This window comes from Euprymna scolopes, chromosome 16, assembly GCF_053919585.1.
Source record: "Euprymna scolopes isolate OS-2025 chromosome 16, ASM5391958v1, whole genome shotgun sequence".
Taxonomy (NCBI): Eukaryota; Metazoa; Mollusca; class Cephalopoda; order Sepiida; family Sepiolidae; genus Euprymna; species Euprymna scolopes.
In genome coordinates, this window is record NC_136497.1 from 49,081,057 (window position 1) to 49,101,810 (window position 20,754).

The 20,754-nt window shown below is 31.3% G+C and overlaps 1 protein-coding gene and 1 long non-coding RNA gene across 3 annotated transcripts in view; one reads left to right on the plus strand and one right to left on the minus strand.

The window, feature by feature from the left end:
• LOC145295937 (uncharacterized) overlaps window positions 1-20,754 on the plus strand; it is an 88,609-nt gene that overhangs the window by 37,815 nt on the left and 30,040 nt on the right. Inside the window, exon 3 of one of the 2 annotated variants that reach the window (XR_013869920.1) lies at window positions 5,542-5,679. The exons of the other annotated variant lie outside the window; for it this stretch is intronic. This is a non-coding gene — a long non-coding RNA (uncharacterized LOC145295937). Of the gene's footprint in view, window positions 1-5,541; window positions 5,680-20,754 lie in introns of those variants that run through there. 2 annotated transcript variants of the gene reach the window in all.
• The window catches only part of LOC145295935 (dual specificity testis-specific protein kinase 2-like), a 386,563-nt gene continuing 379,688 nt past the window's right edge, over window positions 13,880-20,754 (minus strand). The window contains exons 9-10 of the mRNA XM_080141816.1: window positions 19,744-19,846; window positions 13,880-15,364 (exon numbers count right to left, since the gene is read on the minus strand). Of these exons, the coding sequence (XP_079997942.1) occupies window positions 14,391-15,364; window positions 19,744-19,846 (1,077 nt within the window). The 3' untranslated portion in view covers window positions 13,880-14,390. The remainder of the gene's footprint in view (window positions 15,365-19,743; window positions 19,847-20,754) is intronic.

The window sequence follows — 20,754 nt, forward strand, 5'->3', positions numbered from 1 at the left end:
CACTTTTTCTCTGTCACCTCTCTTTTTTTTTTTTTTTTTTTTTTTTTTTTTAATACTGTTGTGGCATGTGGTCTTCAGAATTGTCTGATCTATTCACTGCTTCCTTTATTTCAGCTCATTTAACTTGTTAGTCTTCTAGTCTCCATCAACTCGCTGTAATACACCTTCCTATTTCAGTCACTTTTTTCCAAGAGGTGCAAGGTTGTGGAACTCTTTCTGCTGACCGTTTTTCTCCTATGTATAGCGTTGGTCTTTCTAACACTTAAGCCAATATGCATTTCCTGTTCTTGCAATAATCATCTTTTATTCTTGTTAGCTCCTAATATCAAACAGCATCATTCCTTGGAGTAATTCTATGAAAAAATTAAAATTTAAAAAACCAAAGATGACGATATAAACAAATGTCATCTATTTTATAAAGAGAAAATGTCTGTTTGTGTGTACTGTTAAAAGTCCAAAACTATTAAACAAATACCCACAAAGTTCGTATTGTCTGTTTAAGTATTGCCCTGGATGAATAATATTTCAAAGTTAGAAAAAAAAATATCCATTGTCTGAGGGTCAACTGGGCCTGGTTTCGTCGGGGGAGGGTGTAATTTTTTTTTTTTTTTTTTTTTTTTTTTTGTGTTATTAACGAATTTGGAAAGAAAACGCCAAAAGAAATCTATTATACAAAAGAGTTGTTTTCTATATGTATGTGTGTATGTTTGTTTAGATGTCAAACTAGAGAGGAATGGGCTGGGCAGAGGAGAAAGAGGGAGTTAGTAATATGAGAGAGATGAAAAGAGAGAAAGGTGGAGAGATAAATAGAAAGATACAAGTTTTAATAGAAATATGTTACACTTTTGCTCTTGCCAACGCTGGATATCCTTGCTAGTTTATTATAAAGGGCAGTTGTTTTTTGTTTTGTTTGTTTTAATTTTCTTATCATTTTGTTTTTGTTGGGATGGGGTATTCTATCGGATGCCAGACATTCACCCAGTATTTCAGTCACTCCAATTGATAGATCTTTTAAAGATTCCAACTATTCTTTGAATCCAATTGTTTCTGTGTGTATGTTTATATGTCTAGCTAAAAGTCCCAAACTACAAAACAAAGACCCACAAAGTTAGTATATTCTTAATCAGAGTTGGCTTGGATGAATAATATCTCAAATTTAGAAAAAATATTGGATTTCGTTGGGGATGTTATTAATGTACTAATTTGGAAATAAAACGCTAATTCCACAAATAATCTATAATACGAAAGAAGAATTGTATGTGTGTATGTTTAGCTAGAGAAAAATGGGCTGGGCAGAGGAGAAAGAGAGTGTAGGGAAAACAGGAGGAAGAAAGAAAGTAAAGAGATAGAAGTTTTAATAGAAATATGTTAGGGTATCCCTGCTAGCATAAATAATGTACGGCTTTAAAAGAGTCATTTTAAAAAATAGATAAATATATGGAATTACTAGTAAGTTGAGACATGATAACCAGTTTATGTGCAAGAAGTGTAAGACAATAGAGATGGATAAAAACTTGGATGTGGAGAAAGTATATGAGGAGCGTTCAATAAGTAAAGGCCTGGACCCACTTCTCATTGCAGTAGAGCAACGAAACTTGGTACAATTATTAGTAGGACTATGATAACAGAATATTCTTTTTATTATTTTGACTCGAGTATATATCAGTTGATATCTTATGTGTTTGGATAGTGATGTGTTTCTTGATTAAGTGTGTCGGACATATACTCAAGAGTCAAAATAATGAAAAGAATATTCTCTTGTCATAGGCCTACTTATTAGTCTTTCTCTACATAGAAACTACCTAGAGTCACACATTTCTCCTATCGTTCAATGCAGCTCTGAAGTCCGTTTTTGCAGAACATTCTGAGTTTGTTCCCCAACCACAACATGACTTGTGAAATCAAGGCTGCAGTATCTGGGAAATGTTTCCTTTCAAAAACAACTCAGTGGCTGGGAGGTCCTGGATATGACCTTAAACTATATCCAGTGGTGAGGTCCCAGCTTGCGGACTTTGGGAAGTGTGGAGCCACCCTTTAATTACTATTGCTCCCAGGTCCACTCTGACCCGGAGTGGTAGTACCTGTTAGGGTCCCAACTATGGGTTGAATAGAAACCGACTTGAAAACAACAAATATATTCTATAAAAAAATTTCTTCAAAATCTTTGGATTCGGCATTAAATAACCTGAAAAGGGTTGATATACCGTAAAACAAAAACAACCCCAAACCAGTGGCTGGGAAGAAATGAAAGTCATAGGCGCACGATCAGAAGTGTAGGAGAGGATGAATGACGATTTCATAGTCATCCACTTTCTTGCAGGAATGGATATTTTTACTCCACCACTGGATTTTGATAGTTTCTCTTAATTCCCTCAAATATGAAGCATTATTTGCTCATGTAATTGTGGTACCCTTTGCCAAGAAATCTGTCATCACTACTTCATCCTGGTTCCAGAATGTCGGTATTACCTTGCCAGCAGAGGGTTATACCCTTGCCCTCTTTGAAGGTGATGAGTCTAAGTGCTTCTACTGCAGTAACTGGGCTTTGGTTCCTGGATTATAGTGACATCCTGTGTAATCAGTCTTTTGAAAAACTTTGACTAATCTTCTTGGCACATCTTAAAATTCATTCTCGAGCACTAAACATATTCTCACTTCTAGAAAAGTGTCAGCAACTTGGTAATCCATCTGGTAGGCACCTTATTCATTTGCAAGTGGTTAGGAATGATAGTTTTCACAGAACCTATATTAATCTTTACCTCTTGAGTTATTTGGCAAATAGTTATGCATCGATCTCCCAAAATTGATCCAAGATTGATTTGTTTTGTAAGCATACTTTTTTACTAGTCTCAAACACAGATTCTATTTAACCTATAAATGTGGACTGTGACTTATACTACCACTCCTGAATAAAGTAAAGTAATAGATGTAAAGGTGATTCAAATTGTAGCCCTACCCAATTTTTATTATATTTTATTTTTATTTTCGTCTGAAGATAGGGCTGTTGGGCTTTTGGATGGCTGCTTCCTCTACCTGATGGGATGGGAGGGTCATTTGAGGTATGTACATGTATACTCTGAAGAACAAATAAACACCAAAGAGATTTCTAAAACCATGTTGTTGCTCGCTGCTGCTGCTGCTGCTATTTTTGTTAGCTTCTATCTAGCAGGCGTTATTTATTAGTTTGTAGGAAAACTTAATAAATGGGAATGAGATCTTGTTCATGCTTAAGTAACATCGTGTTTGGATGTTTTTTTAAAGATTTACTTCCAAACTAGCTCATCTCTGAACAGCTTCCCTTCTTCCTATCTGCACATGAATGAATTTTAACTTAAAACACTGACAATAATATCAGACGTTTTATGTCAATATGGTAAATAACTCTTCACCTGAATGAAATCCGTGTTAGGATAGCAATTTTGTTGAGAGGCAAGAAACGATAATACTGTCTAATTTGTATTATACAGATTATTGTTTTCATCTTGGATATTATTCATCATATCATTTAGGGACTATATCGATTCGATCTTATACATGGTAGAACAATAAAATTATGCCCTAGAAAAGACATGATTCCATTTCTGCTTGATGAAAACCGTTTTTTTTTTTTGTTGTAGACCATCTACTAGTTGGTCAGTTGTGCACAAATCCCAAAAGCGATAGGGGCTTTCGATCATGTCTTAAAGTGACACAATGTTCAACAAGCAAGATCAGAGATGCGCCACTGTACAACTCCTGCTCTCTACCGATCCAAGTTATGATAACAGGACCAGCACCCGCAAAATCCATTGCTGGATTACCATGAATAACAGGGACATGCCCACATCCCAGGGTGAAGAAAACAAAGTTTCCGGCCATGGTTATAGTCTTTGGTGTGGTTTCAAGTGAGAGCCACATCATGCCACCTCACATCTTTTAAGTCAGCTTCAAAGTGTACCTGGATGTGCTGAAGAGTGTGGTGATCCCCTGGTGCAATTAGGTGGCTGCTGACAGACCCTGAGTGTGACAGCAGGACTCAGCACTGGCCGCCAAGTCCAAAGAGACCCAGGGTTGGCTTCAGGGGTGTAACGACTTTGTACCCTTCCCTCACTGGTCCCTCTCCTCCCCGACCTGAAGTACTTTGTTTGGTCATACATTGAGATCATCATCAACATGATCTCCCACAACACCAGCCTGATCGCTGCCATCCACCAAGTATTCACCGAGCTTCAGCTGGCGCTTGTGGAAAAGGTATGCTCAAAGTTCTGGACCCATATCAAGGCAATGATTGAGGCTGAAGGCGGCTACATTAAATAGATATCAGCTCTACTACATAATCAAGTTACCTGAATTGATTTTTTCAATAAGTTTTAAAATAAAGCTGTAGTGTTGTTTTCTTTAGGGGCGACACTTTTATCGTTCCACCCTGTATTTAGTAGAATTCAAATAATGAATTATCAATCCTCATTTCAAAAATCCTGAAACAATATTGAATCCAATATGGCCGATAAGTTGAAAAGAATGAAATAACTTTTATTAAATGGCCCACATTCTCCAAATCATTTCACAAAAGAAAAAAACAAACAAAAATTATGAAGCTATTTTTTTTTAATTTTATTTGTTTAAGAAAATATTTAATGCATTTAATTCCTCAAACCTTTTGAGGTTGTAGCATGTATATTCTTAATAAAATCAGAAGCCAGAAATATACATATTTTCTCTTGATGGATGTAGATTATTCTACAAATACAGCTCGTGTGTATTCAAATATACTTCTGGCTCTAATGATCATTTTTTTCTAGTGTCTTATTGAAATCAATTTCTTTAAAGTTTAATTTCCAAAAAAAAAAAAAAAAAAAAAATATCCTTTTTATTTTTTGTGTCTAATTCTTGCCATACAATTGTTTCTTTGAATAAAATGAACATTTTTTAAAAGAAAAAAAAAAAGAAAAGAGAAATGCATATATTTTAGCAGAATCAGAGCAACTAACCTATGAAAACCCCAATGTTTTCAGTCGTAATCTCAAGGCTTCCTTAATTTTATTTCTTGTTAACCCTTTATGACCTGGTTGAACTAATTCGTTCAGTCATAAATAAATGAATATAATGGCATAAATAAAGTGGGAATTAAATTCAAACACGACTTGTACATATTAGTTCAGTATCTGGGTAGACGCCAAATACCTCCAAATCCTAACTGTCCATTGCTTACATTCAGTATGTTGCTATCTGTCTCAAAGAGTAGAGAATTTCGTTTGTCATCATTGACGCACTTTTTTCAAGCACTGTGGATAATCAAGGTAAGTTTATAAAATGCAAAAATTCTCAGTGGTAGTTCAAAAGATTGTTATAATGAAAAAGTCTTAAAATCATAGTATCATTATGCTTTAAACTAAGTAAAATTAACAATTATTCCTAATCATCTACATCATAATTCAGGTCATAAAGGATTAAATAGTGTCTATAAGGGGGAACCTAAGGTACATTGTTCGCATGGCTTTGAGTTAAACTTGACAAACTAATGTCGTAAGTTTTTTTTTTTTTTTTTTTTTTTTTTTTTAGATATCAAATATTGCCAAGCTGTCAGTTAATTTGGGTTGCTATAATGGAGTACAAAGAAGTCAGCGGGCAAACCTATCAGGAGGTTCAACTGTGTGAGAGCTTGCCTTCAGCTTACGCCTGCAAGAGGAAATGATGACGGGAAGGTTTTCTTTTTGTTGAAAGACGTTTTTGCTTTCTCTTTTTTTTAGGATGATTATTCGGAATCTGAAAAATTGGTGAATAAGCACAAATTTTCCAGTGTCAAATGTCCGTTTTATTTGATTTTGTTTAAAGTAAAATTTCCTATTGCTGATAGTAATGATAAAATATTAAATATTTATTGATTTTAAAATACCAGTAAAATTAAAATCTATAAATCATCCCTCACAATTGTATTTTTACGCTTGAGAAAATATCTGCATATTTAACATGTGTTTTACAGTAATCAGGGAAAAAAATAAAAAATTTACAGTAAAATATTTAAAGTTTTATAAAGAATCGGCATTGGTAATTTTGTATCAGAATCGGAAAAAATATTGGAATCGTCCCATCAATATCAGTTTTGCAAGAGACGGCTGCTATGATGAGCAATAAACTAACAGAATTTTAAGAAATAGATTTTATTTTATAATAAAAAAAAAAATTGTATTATTTTAGTTAAGCTATTCCATTTCAGCCCGTAGAATTTAATTACTTTCGATCTATGAAGTAACGACCACATTCTTCTCTAACATAGCAGAGAAGTAACGAATACAAATCTAACAACACTTACTTTTTAAATCAGTGATGACAGAATAAGAGATTTCTGAATTTATATCACACAGTGGACAAAAAATTATGAAGATAAAACCGGTCAGAACAAATGTTACTTTCATACCCCACACTTAAGTCATGAGACTGAGAATCTTGTGGCACCATGCCAAGACAACTAAAAATAAAATTAACAGGGCTTCAAGATCACTGCTAAATGCGTTGGGGTGTTTAGAGATTGTCGCACTGATTCTGATTAAATATTTGAAGTTTTGCCGGGAAAATGTAGAGTTGATTTTAACAGTAACCATACTATAAAAGAAAAATAAATGTTACTACATACATAAATTAATCTGGCCCAAATTTTAATTCTGTCAAACTTTCACACCTTTGAAAACTTTTATTCCTTATAAAATATATAATTTCTTGAATAAATGCAGAAAATGTCATTAAAATTGGATAATTATGATTGTTGATGATTTAAAAAATAATAATAATGCATTATTTAGTTTTGAAATAGTAACCTCCTTGAGGAGATTCTGTATCATAAAATGGGATAGGGGCATCAGCCCCTAGTGTCCGGCATTATATTTAACGGGGCCTAACAAAATAAAATACACAAGCCTTGATTTAATAATGTCATAGAATACATCAACCAAATATTTTAGGACACATCCACAGACGTTTTAAACATGAAATCATTGTTTCAAAGCTTGCAACACCAGACCCCTTTACACAGATGACCCCAGCTGGTACTGATCAAATACTAGCATGTGACCTAGTAGCCAGCTATAAACATATTTTTTTTTAATTTTATTAAATAGCTGACATATTTTCCCAGCAGGCAAGATATTAATAAATATTCAGGTGTTTGCTGACTTTAATTTCATTTGGAAGACATCCATTGTTTTTTTTTTTGTTTGTTTTGTTTTTGTCCTTTTTATGACAGTTTCCAAGACTAATTCATTTGTTGTTGTAAAAACAATGTGTTTCTAACATTAATTATTCAAGAAAAGCAATTCGATCATTTTTGCTGGCAGAACTATATTAAATAGTTTATCAACTACAATTTTATTGTAACTTCCAAGTTTGAAGTAAAGGAAATATATTTACAATTGAAGACAAAATTATATTTCTTAGACTTTTTTCTTCTCTTTATATATATATATATATATATATATATAACATATGTCCATTTGACTTTTTCCTGGAATTTGTGGACTTCTATTGGTGAACATTAAATCACTTTTTTTTATGCAATTAACAAACAATTTTGGCTTTTTTGTGTGAAACAGTTGTTTGGAGAGGATTTTCTGTGTAATATATATATATACACAGAATTATTTCATGTGTTCGCGTCAAATGTTATATGGAGATATACTTTATGCATTGATTTTCAGTATTTACTTCAGTGCTCAATATGCGAGTAAAGCTAAGTAGTACGTTATGAAAATATATGGCAATTAAGATACACAGAATCTTCCCCATTTTATCATAATAGGGAATCATCAAGCTAAAATGCATTTTAATCTGACGATTCCTTACAGAATTGAAACACAGAAGATTTTGTGTAGCTAAATTGCCATTTATTTTCATAACTTACAATATATATGGAGGGGCTGTATATAAATATATGTACAGATACATACATGGTAACGTGTGTTATATATATATATATATATATACATACACACAAAGAGAGAGTGAGAAAAATTTGTATTTGTTTAAAACAGAAAAGTAAAGAAAATTTTAGTTATATGGTATAAAAATATATTCTTAAATCAAAACATGAGTTATCCTCCCTTATTGATATTTATTTTAGGTTATTTTTTAAATGCTTTCTATTAGCAGTTGTCTATACTGGTAATCAAGTAATTCTAAAAATAAATAGTAAAGTTTGTTATTTTATTGCCAACAACGCGGTACATCAATAACTGAAATGAAAACTGGATTGACATAAGTAAAGCTTGATTTGTCAGATACATAACCTAAGTTATCTTTCCAGATTTTCAAAGTTAGACCCAAATAGTATTTAACTTGACAAATCAAACATTGCTTATGACTAGCCAATTTTCCTTTATATTCTAACAACCATACAAACACTGTATATATGCACAGATATACATATACACACGTGTGTGTGTGTGTGTGTATATATATATATATATATATATATATATATATATATACACACATACAGTGTTTGTATAGTTGTTCATAAATGGTTATTCAATGAAGTTATAATGTTTATAAGATATTGTTCAATAACAAGTACAGTTGTACATTTAATAAAGTTTTATTCCTATAAACGTTTCTGGTGAAAATATTTGCATAAATAAAAATGTGTATTTTGATGCGATGTTCGTTTTTTATATATAATTTAAAATATTTTTCTTTCTCATATTTTTCACTAAAAAATGATTTGCAGTCGAATCAAAAGCACTTATGGAACTTTTATTAATATGTTCGACTTTAATATAAAAAAGACTATATGAAAAATCGAAAACATAAAAATGAATAATTGAACAAAGTACCTACATTTTATTCACTGTTTGCTTGAATGAAAAAATGCTGCCTAAATATACCAATATCAATTCATATATGTGAGTGTATTTATCTCTATATATATGTGTGTGTGTGTGCATATGTACTTTTCTATAAATACACCTGTGTAGCTCACTCTCTACATATGTGAGTATGTGTGTGTGTATCTGTATGCATGCATGTGTCTCTATATGTAAATATGTGTGTATGTGATTTTTTTTTATGAGAGAAGAAACAAATCCAAGACAAAATTTCTAAAACAATAGCGAAAAGCAAAAGACTTGTGACCACATTTTTTTTTCTCCTAATAAATAATTATGACATGAACAATCGCTTCGATTTCATTTGGTGAAAAAAAAAGGAATAAAATGAGGTTGCAATGAATGATCAGTCGTGCAACGTGTCTCTTGGGTAAGTTTCTGTTTTTGTTTGTTTATTTTTTATTTTTTTTTGACATATGTAGGGTGAGTCACGGTGAAATTGAAAGTGGAGGCTAACTTTAGAAAGCAGCTTCAAATTTGTGCTCGTGAAAATGGCCATCATTTGTCAGACATAATTTTTCGCTTCTAAATATTCCATAATGGCATAATTTAGTAAATGTTTTTATGTACATTATAAATTTTTTTTTTTTTTTAAATATTCGCAGAGTTTGTTTTCCTTTAAAAAAATCCGTTTTCCGTGACTCACCCTATATATATATATATATATATATATTTTAAACAAGTGATCGATGATAAAAGACGATAGATGACCAACCATAAGGCCAAAAGTTATATACAGTTTGACTTGTAGATACATTTGAAAACAAAGAAAACAGTCAACAATTAAAAGAAAAGACACTTAATTTGGGATTAATGGGAGGGGGGTCAAGAAATATAACATTTAAACAGTGTTAAGAATGCTGATAATTATTTAACAAAACTAAGTTATAATTTTTTTAAAGATTAATCATTATTTAAACCAAATTATAATAATTATATAAACACATGAATTCTCATTATTTAAAGAACGTTAATCATAATAATATCCAATACTTATTTTTAAACCTAATAATTCTAATTATTTAAATAGTAATTTCAACACTTATTTAAACAAAAATAATTATTTAAGCTAAATTGTAATAATTATTACTCAAACCAAATTATAATTTTTAAAATATTTATTATGAACAAATTTTATTATAATAAAATTCAATATTTAAACTAAATAATTATTATTGCTTAAACACATTTGCTATAATATGATTATTATTATAATCATTGAACACAATTGTTATAGTATTAAAATTCATTAATAAATATTTAAACAAATTTATGCTAATATTCAATACTTATTTAAACTAAATAAAAATTATCTAAACAAAGTTATAACTATTTGAACATATTTACCACATTTATTCAAAGCATTAATTATAATTTAAACAAATGTAATTATATTAATAACTATTTTTTTTAATTCTATGATAATATTCAGTACTTAATTAATCTGAATTATTTAAATGAAATTATTTAAACATTAATTACACCTATTCAAAGTATTAATTATAATAATTATTTAAACAAATTTAATTATAATAATAATCAATACTTATTTAAACAAAAACAAGAAACATTTTTGATCATATTATACATCGTTTTTCTTTACATCATTCTCCTGTCTTTAACACAGATTTTTTTTTTTATTACGTTTCAGCCGATGTTCCTTCCAACCATCTTTAGATGTAGTGTTCATTTACTGTAATGTTTTTATTGTAATTGAATAGCATTCTTGTTTATATATATATATATATATATATATATATATATATATATATATTTTAGATGAGGATCGATAATCTGTATTACTTAGATTATTTGGACTATTGTTCTCATCTTGAATAACATTTCAGTCGATGACATCATGTTGAAATAAAAAATTTTCATGCAACAATCAGGAATTTCCACGAAATTGCAAACTAAGACCTTTAGATAATCCATAGAGATAGATTGTTCTCGTTCTATCGGCCATGACTGGGTAGAAGTCTTAAGTAATTTATATTATATTCTTAGTATCGCCTGTACTGAAGCTTGAGCCTTCATACTAGAATTGCTCCACATGGACATGTGGAGCAATGGATAAAGGTGTTAAGTAATAATCAGTTCGAAATGACAGTTTTCTGGAGGTTGAAGCAGTACTAAGGATATTGATATAATATAAATTACTTGAGATGTCTACCCAGTTACAGCTAACAGAATGAAAACAATCTACCCTTGTGGATTAAATTAAGGATCCCAGTTCAAAATTCTGGACAAATTCTCAAATTAGACATAATGATTCCTTAAGTTTTCCAAGATGCACCTAAAGAAACTCAAAGGTTACATCAGCCGAAAATATCCAATAAGAGAAAAGTCAAATATATAATCCAAATGATACAGATTATTGTAATTGATTATTTACTTATGTTGATTTTTTTTTTTACATACTTTGATGCAATTAACTGGTGATTTTAACGTTTATTTGTAAATTAGAAAACACTTGGATATAGTATGATCTAACTAATTGAATGGAGCATGATATGAACATATATTTTATTTCTTTTTTTTTTAACCCAACATTTGCCTTACTGAATTCATGTCTGTTACATTATAATAATCTTTACATGTGAGTGTGTAAAATAGGAAAGAATGAGGTTAGAATTAAATAGCATGAAATTTTTCATTAAGAGTCTACTGAGAGTTACATGTTCCAGCAGTTACATCACAGATGGGAAATCACTAGTGTGACGTGGCGAATGAGCAGAGAAGAACTTTCTCTTTTCACTGAATCAGCAGTATGAGTGGTAGGATTTTTGTATAGATGCTTTCACTCCCATTTGGATGCATTGGGAGTGTTATATGTGTATATATGTATACTGTCATCCCCCTCAAAAAAGTTAAAATCCAAGTGGATTTGTGCACTGTGTTTATGAGTGCTGTTTGCAAAAAGAGAAAGAAAGATGATGTCTGCAACAAGAGAAAAGGTAAAGAAGAGCAAATTAATTACTAGTGTTTGTTGTCTAAGAAGATTCAAACTCTCTACACAATGAGCTGCCATCTCAACAATCTGTGATGATCAAAGCATTGGTAATGTAATAAAAACGATTTTTACAAAATTTTATTTTTACACATAGATTTTATATATGAATCTTAAGTAGGACAACCCCTGTGTTTTGTTTATTATGGTGACTGAGAGCTCTAGTTAGGATTAGCATAGACAAATCAAAGACACAGTGACAAGGATGCCTATAGACCCTCTCTCCATTTTTTGATTTGCCTTGTGCCTAATTATGTTTTGCAAAATAAAATATATAAATCAAAGCACTGATCACTGCAACAATGTCAGGCTATGTCGAAGCATTCCTAATTTAAAAGCGAATGCAAAAAAAAAAAAAATCACCAGTTTGTCAAATCTAGGAACATAAGAAAACAATCATATGGAGAAAATATCACTATAAATAAATACATATGAAGAAGGCTGGAGAGCATATCGGCCGAAACATAGTATAAATATAAATGTCAATGTGGAGTACAATAGTTTGAAGAAGAAACAAAATGTAAATAACGATAACTGCTCATCTCTAAAAATACAGACACAAATTAACCATCGTAAGCTTAACGATGCAGATTCGCAATTTAAACACAAAAAATTAACCTTGCTTAAATACCCGAAAAAAGCAAGGTGCAAGAAAACTTATTTTTACTTTTTTAATAATTTTTTTAAAAATTTATTTTTAATAATTTTTTTAATGATTTTTTTTTTTTATGTTGATAGAAGCAGTAGACCTGAAAAATATTAACAACTGAGGAAGCAGCATCTTTTAAAGAGAGTTGTTGCCTTTTGATTAAAAAAAAAAATGGAGAGAAAAAATGCAAGGCTGCCATTTTGGTTTTTGGTTATAATGAGGTCTTTTTTTTTTTTTATGATTTTTTTAAATTATTTTTTTCTTTTTTTTTTTTTTGTAAAGCAGAACCCCCGGAACTGACTTCTATAAACAACACAGAGAAGCCAAAAAAGGGTCTGCTGCTAGCCAGATTTAGCTGTACAGTTTAAATTTTGGTTTGTTTGAAAACTGATCATCCACGAAGAGGATAAAACGCGAAATTGTTCTAATGTGAGACTACAACCTAAAACAAATTTCGCCGCCCGCTTCATTCTTCTAAAATATTTTTCACCTTGAACTCTCGAATAATCAGACAAGACCAGATTGTTTTCACTTATCCTATCGAGGAGGTCAAAGTTGAGAATTTTTGCTTTGTTTATTTTTAGAGAATAAGCAAGAAACACTTAAAATATATAAGCTGGGCAGTGTCAAAAATATTTTTTTTTGAAGTTTGTGCAAAAAAATATATATATTAAATAAATATTTCTTTAGAATCAGAATTAACTTAGGAAATATTTGTAAATAAATTTTCAAAGTAAAACAAAACTATAAAAAAAAAACATTATGGGTGGGACTGAATACAAAATAAAATCATTAATTAATAATGGAAAAAGGTTTAACCTTTAAAAGATGTGAAATAAAGTTTAAATGAAAAACAAAATTTTAAGAAATAATGAAGAGTAAAAAATAATGAGTTCTAGAAAAAAAATTTAAGAGGAAAATCGAAGGAAAATTTAAGAGGAAGTTCCAAGGAAAAAATTAAAGTATGAAGAATTTAAAGGAAGAATAAAATTTGAAGAAAAAAAAAACTTTGATAGAAAAATGAAAATAGGAAAAATAAAGGAGTAAAAAAATAAAATAAATTTGAAGAAAAAAGTTTAGAGAAAAGAGGAAATCAAATAAAGTTGAAGAAACAAGGACCAAAACACTGAAATATCAAGAAAAAAAAAACAAATTTCAAGAAAAAAGAGAAAGTTGAAAAAAAGAGAAATTTGAAAATTAGAATGTTCAGAACGTTTAAATGAAACAAATTTAAAAAAAAACAAAAAAAAAACTGAAATTTGAAGAAAAAAAACAGAAATTTGAAGGAAAGAAGACCAGTTTAATTGAAGAAAAAGTAATTTGAAAGAAGAAAGAAGTTTAAAGAAATAACATTAAAAGTTTAGACACATTTAAAAATCAAAATTTATGACAACACTTACAAAAAAGAAAAACGAAACTGATTAATATAAAAAAAAGATTTTTTTCAACATTGAATGTCTCTCAAATTTGGTCAGGCAGATAACAAATCCACTGCCACAGTAATAAATTTTACATGTACAAACTGCGGCAAAAAGGATAGAAACAAAAACAATATTAACTGCCAATGTCTTAAACCAGGATTTTTTTTCTTTTTTAAAACATGTTTAATAATAATGGCCTTAAATGAAGACTCCTATTTCCTTAAAATCAACATGTTTAATAATAATTCATATCAGGTGAAAAGCCGACATCCTCCGCTTTTCATTCCCATTGAGGGATGACTGGTGGAGGTTAACATTTTCATGCAACTGGCAAAATATAACAAGATTTATGTTGAATATTTCATCCATGTCTTTTAACTTTGGTTTTCCATTTATTTTTAATGGCAAATGCTTGTTTTTTCCAGTTACTTGAAAGGACTTATATATAATCCGATTTACTTTTTATTAAGTGAACTCATCTTCTTCACTCTGTATGCTGCCAATTCAATCGATCCAGCAGCTCGTACAGAAGAAGTAGAGTCTGTACTGCCCTGGCTTGTGTTGAAAAAATATTCATGGCGGGAAAGAGGGGAAGACACCTCAACAGTATCTCCCTCATATGTAGGAACAGGACTAGTTGGTGTACATGCTCCCTCTGAAGAGCCCTGCTTATGTAAGGGTGGTTCCATGATAGGTGTTCTCGGACTTTTCACAGGGCTTGTCCTTGGAGATTGACGTTCATAATTCCTCGTAACTGATGACTCGCGTTCTGTTGCAGTGCTGGAGAAGAGTAACGAGCACTCGATACTCCGCTGTTTCGTGCGGAACGCTCTCCGGCGAGATGCTAACCGGCTCCGTGGGCTTTCTGTAACGGGTGACGTGATGTCAAAGTCTTCATCATGAAATTGGACGTTGGATGTGTCAGAATCAGCGTTACTTTGGAACCGGTTAGCATGACTTGTGAGAAAGAACTCGCCCAAATGAGCGACCAGGTCCATCGGGAAGCCGATCTCCTGCTGTTGGGAAGAACTTCCATGAATGGATTCCTGGTGGAAGCGCTCCGCTGCACGACGAAGCAGCAGTGGGGACCCAGGCAAGGATTGGCACTTTCGGCGCCGACCCTTGGACCGTTTGTGGTGATGAGGAGTAACCGGAGTGCACGGTGGAGTAAGGGGGGACGATGGAGACGGCAGGTCAAAGGTTGAGGAATTTGGATCATTTTTGACGCCAACCACTTTTTTGCCATCCCGAAACTTGTTTGACTGCGCAAAAGGATTGGCTCTTCCTGGCGTGTAGAACTGATCAAGCATACTCATGTTCTGTCCGATCACCATTGGTGTCATGGCTGGATCATCATCCATGGATGCCCAGTTACAGGAATCTAAAATGTTGTCTTCGGATCGAGAGCGTTTGCAGTGTGACTTGTTTTCTGAAAAAGAAAAAGGAAAGAATTATGCCTTTGCAAATTATTAAGGATAATATAGCAGACACGGTAAAAGTGTTCATCCTCGAAGGGACATAATAAATGAATACAACAAACACACGTTGAAAAAAAATAATGAATAAGACAAACACATACAAGTTTCCAAACTTTTTTCATATAAGCTTTTGAAGTAATCTTTTCCGGCTGCAATGCACTTGTTGCAATGTTCCAACAATTTCTGGAAGGCCCCATGTGTGAATGTGTCAATGACCCTCGTCACAGCCTCTTTCATCTCAATTGTCTCATAATGACAGCCTCCAAGATTTTCCTTGAGCTTAGGGAATAACCAAAAGTCATAGGGAGGGTGAAGAACTGTCTCGATGCCCATCTTGGTCAAATAGTCTGTGATAAGGATGGAGCACCCTTGGGATAAACTTCACGCAAATCTTCTGCATCTTCAGTTCCTTGCAAATAATTATGTGTACAGTTCCCACACTGACACTAAACTGTGCACTTATTGTCTCTATAGACACACGACAGTCTTTATCCATGAAATTCTTTATTTGGCCAATCAACTCTGGTGTTCTGACTTCCTTACTCCTCCCACACCTCTCATAGATTCCCTGCCTTTCTTGAATCTCTTATGCCACTTAAAAACTGATGTTCAATTCAGGCAAGATGGTCCAAAAGCAGTCTGAAGCATTTCATACATTTTGTGGTACTTTTTCCAAGTTTAAAACAGAATTTTATTGGATATCGTTCTTCTAAAATGCCCTCATGTCCAGATTGCATTTTTCACATTCAGCAGTTATGACAATCAGGATTTCGTAGGGTCTATTCCAATTCCTGCTGTAGCTATTCATCTGAACCTGGAATCATAAAAATTGGTCAGTGGAAACTTATTGAAGGTATTTCATGTTAAAAACAATAAGATTGCATGTAATACAATGTTGCTAGTGTAGTGTCTACTATTCTACTCACCGAGTAATATGACAGTCAAAGTCTTATAGACTTATGGAAGAGTCTAAGAGATGCTAACACAGCAAAAAGAAAGCTGAATCAAATAATGATTTTTTTTTAATGGATCCACAAGGGTGAATGCAGCATGGGTGAAATTTTCTAAACTGGTGCCTCTAATAACATCACGAGTTGTTCCCCTTAAGATCCAGGGTATATTGTATAGCAACTTTTAGCGAATGTGAGTCATCACCCAGTTTTCTCTTGACCGACTGCCGCACAATGACAAACAGAATACATTAAATCAAAGAATTTGCCAAAAGTGCTACATGTGCCTAATGATATGATCCTGGATAATTGTTGCAGAAGTATTAATGTCTTAAATCAAAGGAAGATTGGTCAGCCAAGAAAAACTTAAGCAAGCAAATTTAGGCATATATTTTATTTATTATTAGTCATATACTTTTATTTGATTTAGGCAAATATCATATCTTTAATTTATTCATTTAGGTATCTATTTTATTATTTAATTATTCGGATACATATTTTATCATTAATTCATTTTTTTAGGCATCTTTTTATTTATTCATTCAGGCATATATTATTTATTTAGTAAACTATTTTATTTGTTATTCATTTAGGTATTTATTTTGTTATTTAATTGTTTAGGCATCTATTTTGTTTTATTTATTTAGGAATATGTTCTGTTCATTTATTTAGGAGTATTTTATTATTTATTTATTTAGGCATCTAAACTATTTTGATTTATTTATTTAAGCATCTATTTTGTTATTTATTCATTTAGGTATCCATTTTCTTTTTATTTAATTAGGCATCTGTCTTGTTTTATTTTATTTTGGAATCTATTTTATTTATTTTGTATTTATTTTTATTTTATTTAGGCATCTGTCATTTTATTAGTTTTTATTCAAGCATCTAATTTAATTTTTATTTAAATAGCTACTTTCTTTTAGTTCAATGAGCAGATCACATTTTTTTAGGTGTGAGCCAGCTACACTTGAAGTGATGGGTGCAGAGTATTTGGTGAACACACACTTCTCTATAATATTAGTTATATTTTTTACAAACCAAACAGGATGATGAGAAAAACACCCCTTCTCATATTCATAATATCATAAAAAATCTAGGCACCTCGAAGGTGTGTGGGTTGGTTGGTTGTTTTTGTTTTACGGCATATCAACCCTTTTTAGGTCATTTAATGCCAAATCCAGTGATTGCGAAAAGGTTTTTAATAGAATATGTATATATTTTTTTCCAGTCAGATTCTATTTAACCCATAGTTGGGACCCTAACAGGTACTACCACACCGGGTCAGAGTGGACATGGGAGCAATGGCAATTAAGGGGTGACTCCACACTCCCCAAAGCCCGCAAGCTGGGGCCTCACCATCGGATATAGTTTAAAGTCATATCCAGGACCGAAGGTGTGTGAAGGTCTGATCCATACTATATTATTGAAAAAAATGCTTCACAAAGATTGACCCAGTTCTCTCCAAACTTTTCAACAAATGCCTTGTTGAATCTTGCTTTGCTTACTGCAGGAAAATTGCTTCTGTGGTACGAATTTTCAAGAATTATAGCAAAAGAACTGACCCCACTCATTTATCACTCCATTAGCCTCTTCCTTTCATTAGCCTCTTCCTTTGCTTCAATCCTAAATCAATCAAACATTAGTCCACCACCTTATAGATACTAAATTTCTTTCCAACCGACAATATGGATTTAGGCAAACCCGTTTTACTGCAGATATTCTAAATGTACTCTCTGAATATATATATATCACACACAAGATAAAGCAGGAGAGGCTAGAGCAGTTGCTTTAGATATAACTAAAGCCTTCCACAGGCTCTGGCATGAAGGTCTTCTTATGAAAATTAAATCATACGGAATCAATGAACAAATACCTAATATAATTAACTCCTTAAATAAATAAAAAAAATCCAGGTTGTCCTCGATGTTTGTATGTCAAAACTACATCATATAAATATGGGTGTGTGACAAGGGCCGATCCTTGTATCTTTATTCCTCATATTCATAAATGACGTCCCTGATAAAGTTGTCTCCAAGATGGGCATATTTGCTGATAAGATCATGCTCTATAACAGAAATAAGAGAAAAACGAATGTACACATATCAAAGGCAATGGCTGAAACCTTAGAGAAAGACCTCCAGTTTGTAATGGAATGGGGACATAAATGGATAACATTTAATGCTGCCAAGACTAAAGTTCTTTCCTTTAACAATTACAAAAAACCTTCCCAATCATTAATAATATGCTGTCTGGAAGCTCTTCATTCAAACTCCTCAGCTTAACATTCACATGAACTGGACCAAATACATTGAGGACATTGCAAAGGTTGTTATGAAGAAGATGGGTTCCTTCTACCATGCTAGAAAATTATATCTGAGAGTACCTCTGTATCTCTACAAAGCCACCATTCACCTATGCATGGAGTATTGTGGCTGGTGCATCTGCCACTAGTCTCTCACTCTTAGACAGGGTTCAAAAAAGAGTCTCCACTCTAATAGGTACACACTATCAACCAAACTCCAATTTTTGTCCCATAGCCGCAATGTTTCATCCCTATGCCTGTTTTGCAAGTATTTTAATGTACGTGCTCTGACAAACTCAAAGCATTTTTGACTCCTCAATTTCAAAACCCGACTAACCCAACAAGCAGCAAAATCCCACCCCTACACAGTAGAGAGCCCTAGATGCCAGAAAGCCTTCTACTCTAATACTTTCTTCCCCAAAACTGCTAGACTTTGGAATTTTCTCCAGATCCCTGCTCCCTTACTGTACTGACATGTAGAAGTTCAAGTGTAATGTAAACAGACATCTAACTGCTCAACTCCCTAAATAGTGGTCGTGTAGATTTGGTCCCAAATAGTAAGCCTTTAGTGGCACAGTGTTTGGTTTCGGATGAAATAACAGTAAAATAAGTTGTTAGCTTTTTTTATTTGTTTTTTTATTTAAACAATTTTTATTTGTTTTTTTTTTACAATTTGTTTGTTTTAATTTTGACTTTAACATCCACTTTTTAGATTTTTCAATTTATTCATGTATTTTTTCTTACATACCCTTCTAATGTTTTTTACTGATGCATGTATTTTTTATTTATTTGCTTTTTTTAAATTTTATTTATTATTTCATTTTTATTTATTAATGTGTCTATTTTTTTTTTTTTTTTTTTTTTGCTTTTAAAAATTTATTTATTTCTTTATTGATGCATCTATTTTATTTTTCAATAATTTCATTTTTGGATTAGGCATCTATTTTATTGAATTTATTTATTGATTTTTACTCATTGATTTAAAATGTCTTAATTTAGCTTTTTATTTAGGCATATGTCTTATATTTTTCATCTGACTTTCTTCATAAAAATATCAAGTGAATAAGCCAGTTACCTTTCCTGTCTTTTGGAATCTTCCCAGCATTACTTAAATAATGCTGCATTTTGAGAAGACACTCAACATTGTCTGCAAAGCTGGGACGTTTCTTTGGATCAATCTGAAAAGAAAAAAAAAAACGTTCAAAGCATTTGTTATGATTTTTACAAAGAATACATGAAAAATACTTGAAAACAACCATGTTATAATCAGTTGGGAGGCAGTTCCATAGAATTGTGCTGCATGGTTTCATATGTTCTAATCATTACAGAAATTACTTTTAAAATGAAATGTTAAGTTATGCTTAGTCACCTTTCCATTTAGAAGTTTTGGCAAGCATTTTCATTTCTTGCTGACAATCTACATTGAGTAAAAGGAATTTGGTTATCTTTGCAATTACTGTTTCCACTTCACTTCCGGTTGCTTCTTCGTTTTTTACTTTTTTACAGTATCTTTTGTTTAATAAATTGTTAATTGAATGTATAGGATAGGTAAAGAATGTATTTGTTGTTTTTAATGTTATATATTTTTTTTGTTTTTTGTTACATATTTTTTGTTTTTAATGTTATATATTTTTGTTTTTTGTTATATATTTTTGTTTTTTGTTATATATTTTTTGTTTTTGTTATATATTTTTTGTTTTTGTTATATATTTTTTGTTTTTGTTATATATTTTTTGTTTTTGTTATATATTTTTTGTTTTTGTTATATATTTTTTGTTTTTAATGTTATATATTGTTTTTAATGTTATATAGTTTTTTTAATGTTATATAGTTTTTTTAATGTTATATAGTGTTTTTAATGTTATCTATTTTTGTTTTTAATGTTATCTATTTTTTGTTTTTAATGTTATCTATTTTTTGTTTTTAATGTTATCTATTTTTTGTTTTTAATGTTATCTATTTTTGTTTTTAATGTTATCTATTTTTTGTTTTTAATGTTATCTATTTTTGTTTTTAATGTTATCTATTTTTTGTTTTTAATGTTATCTATTTTTGTTTTTAATGTTATCTATTTTTGTTTTTAATG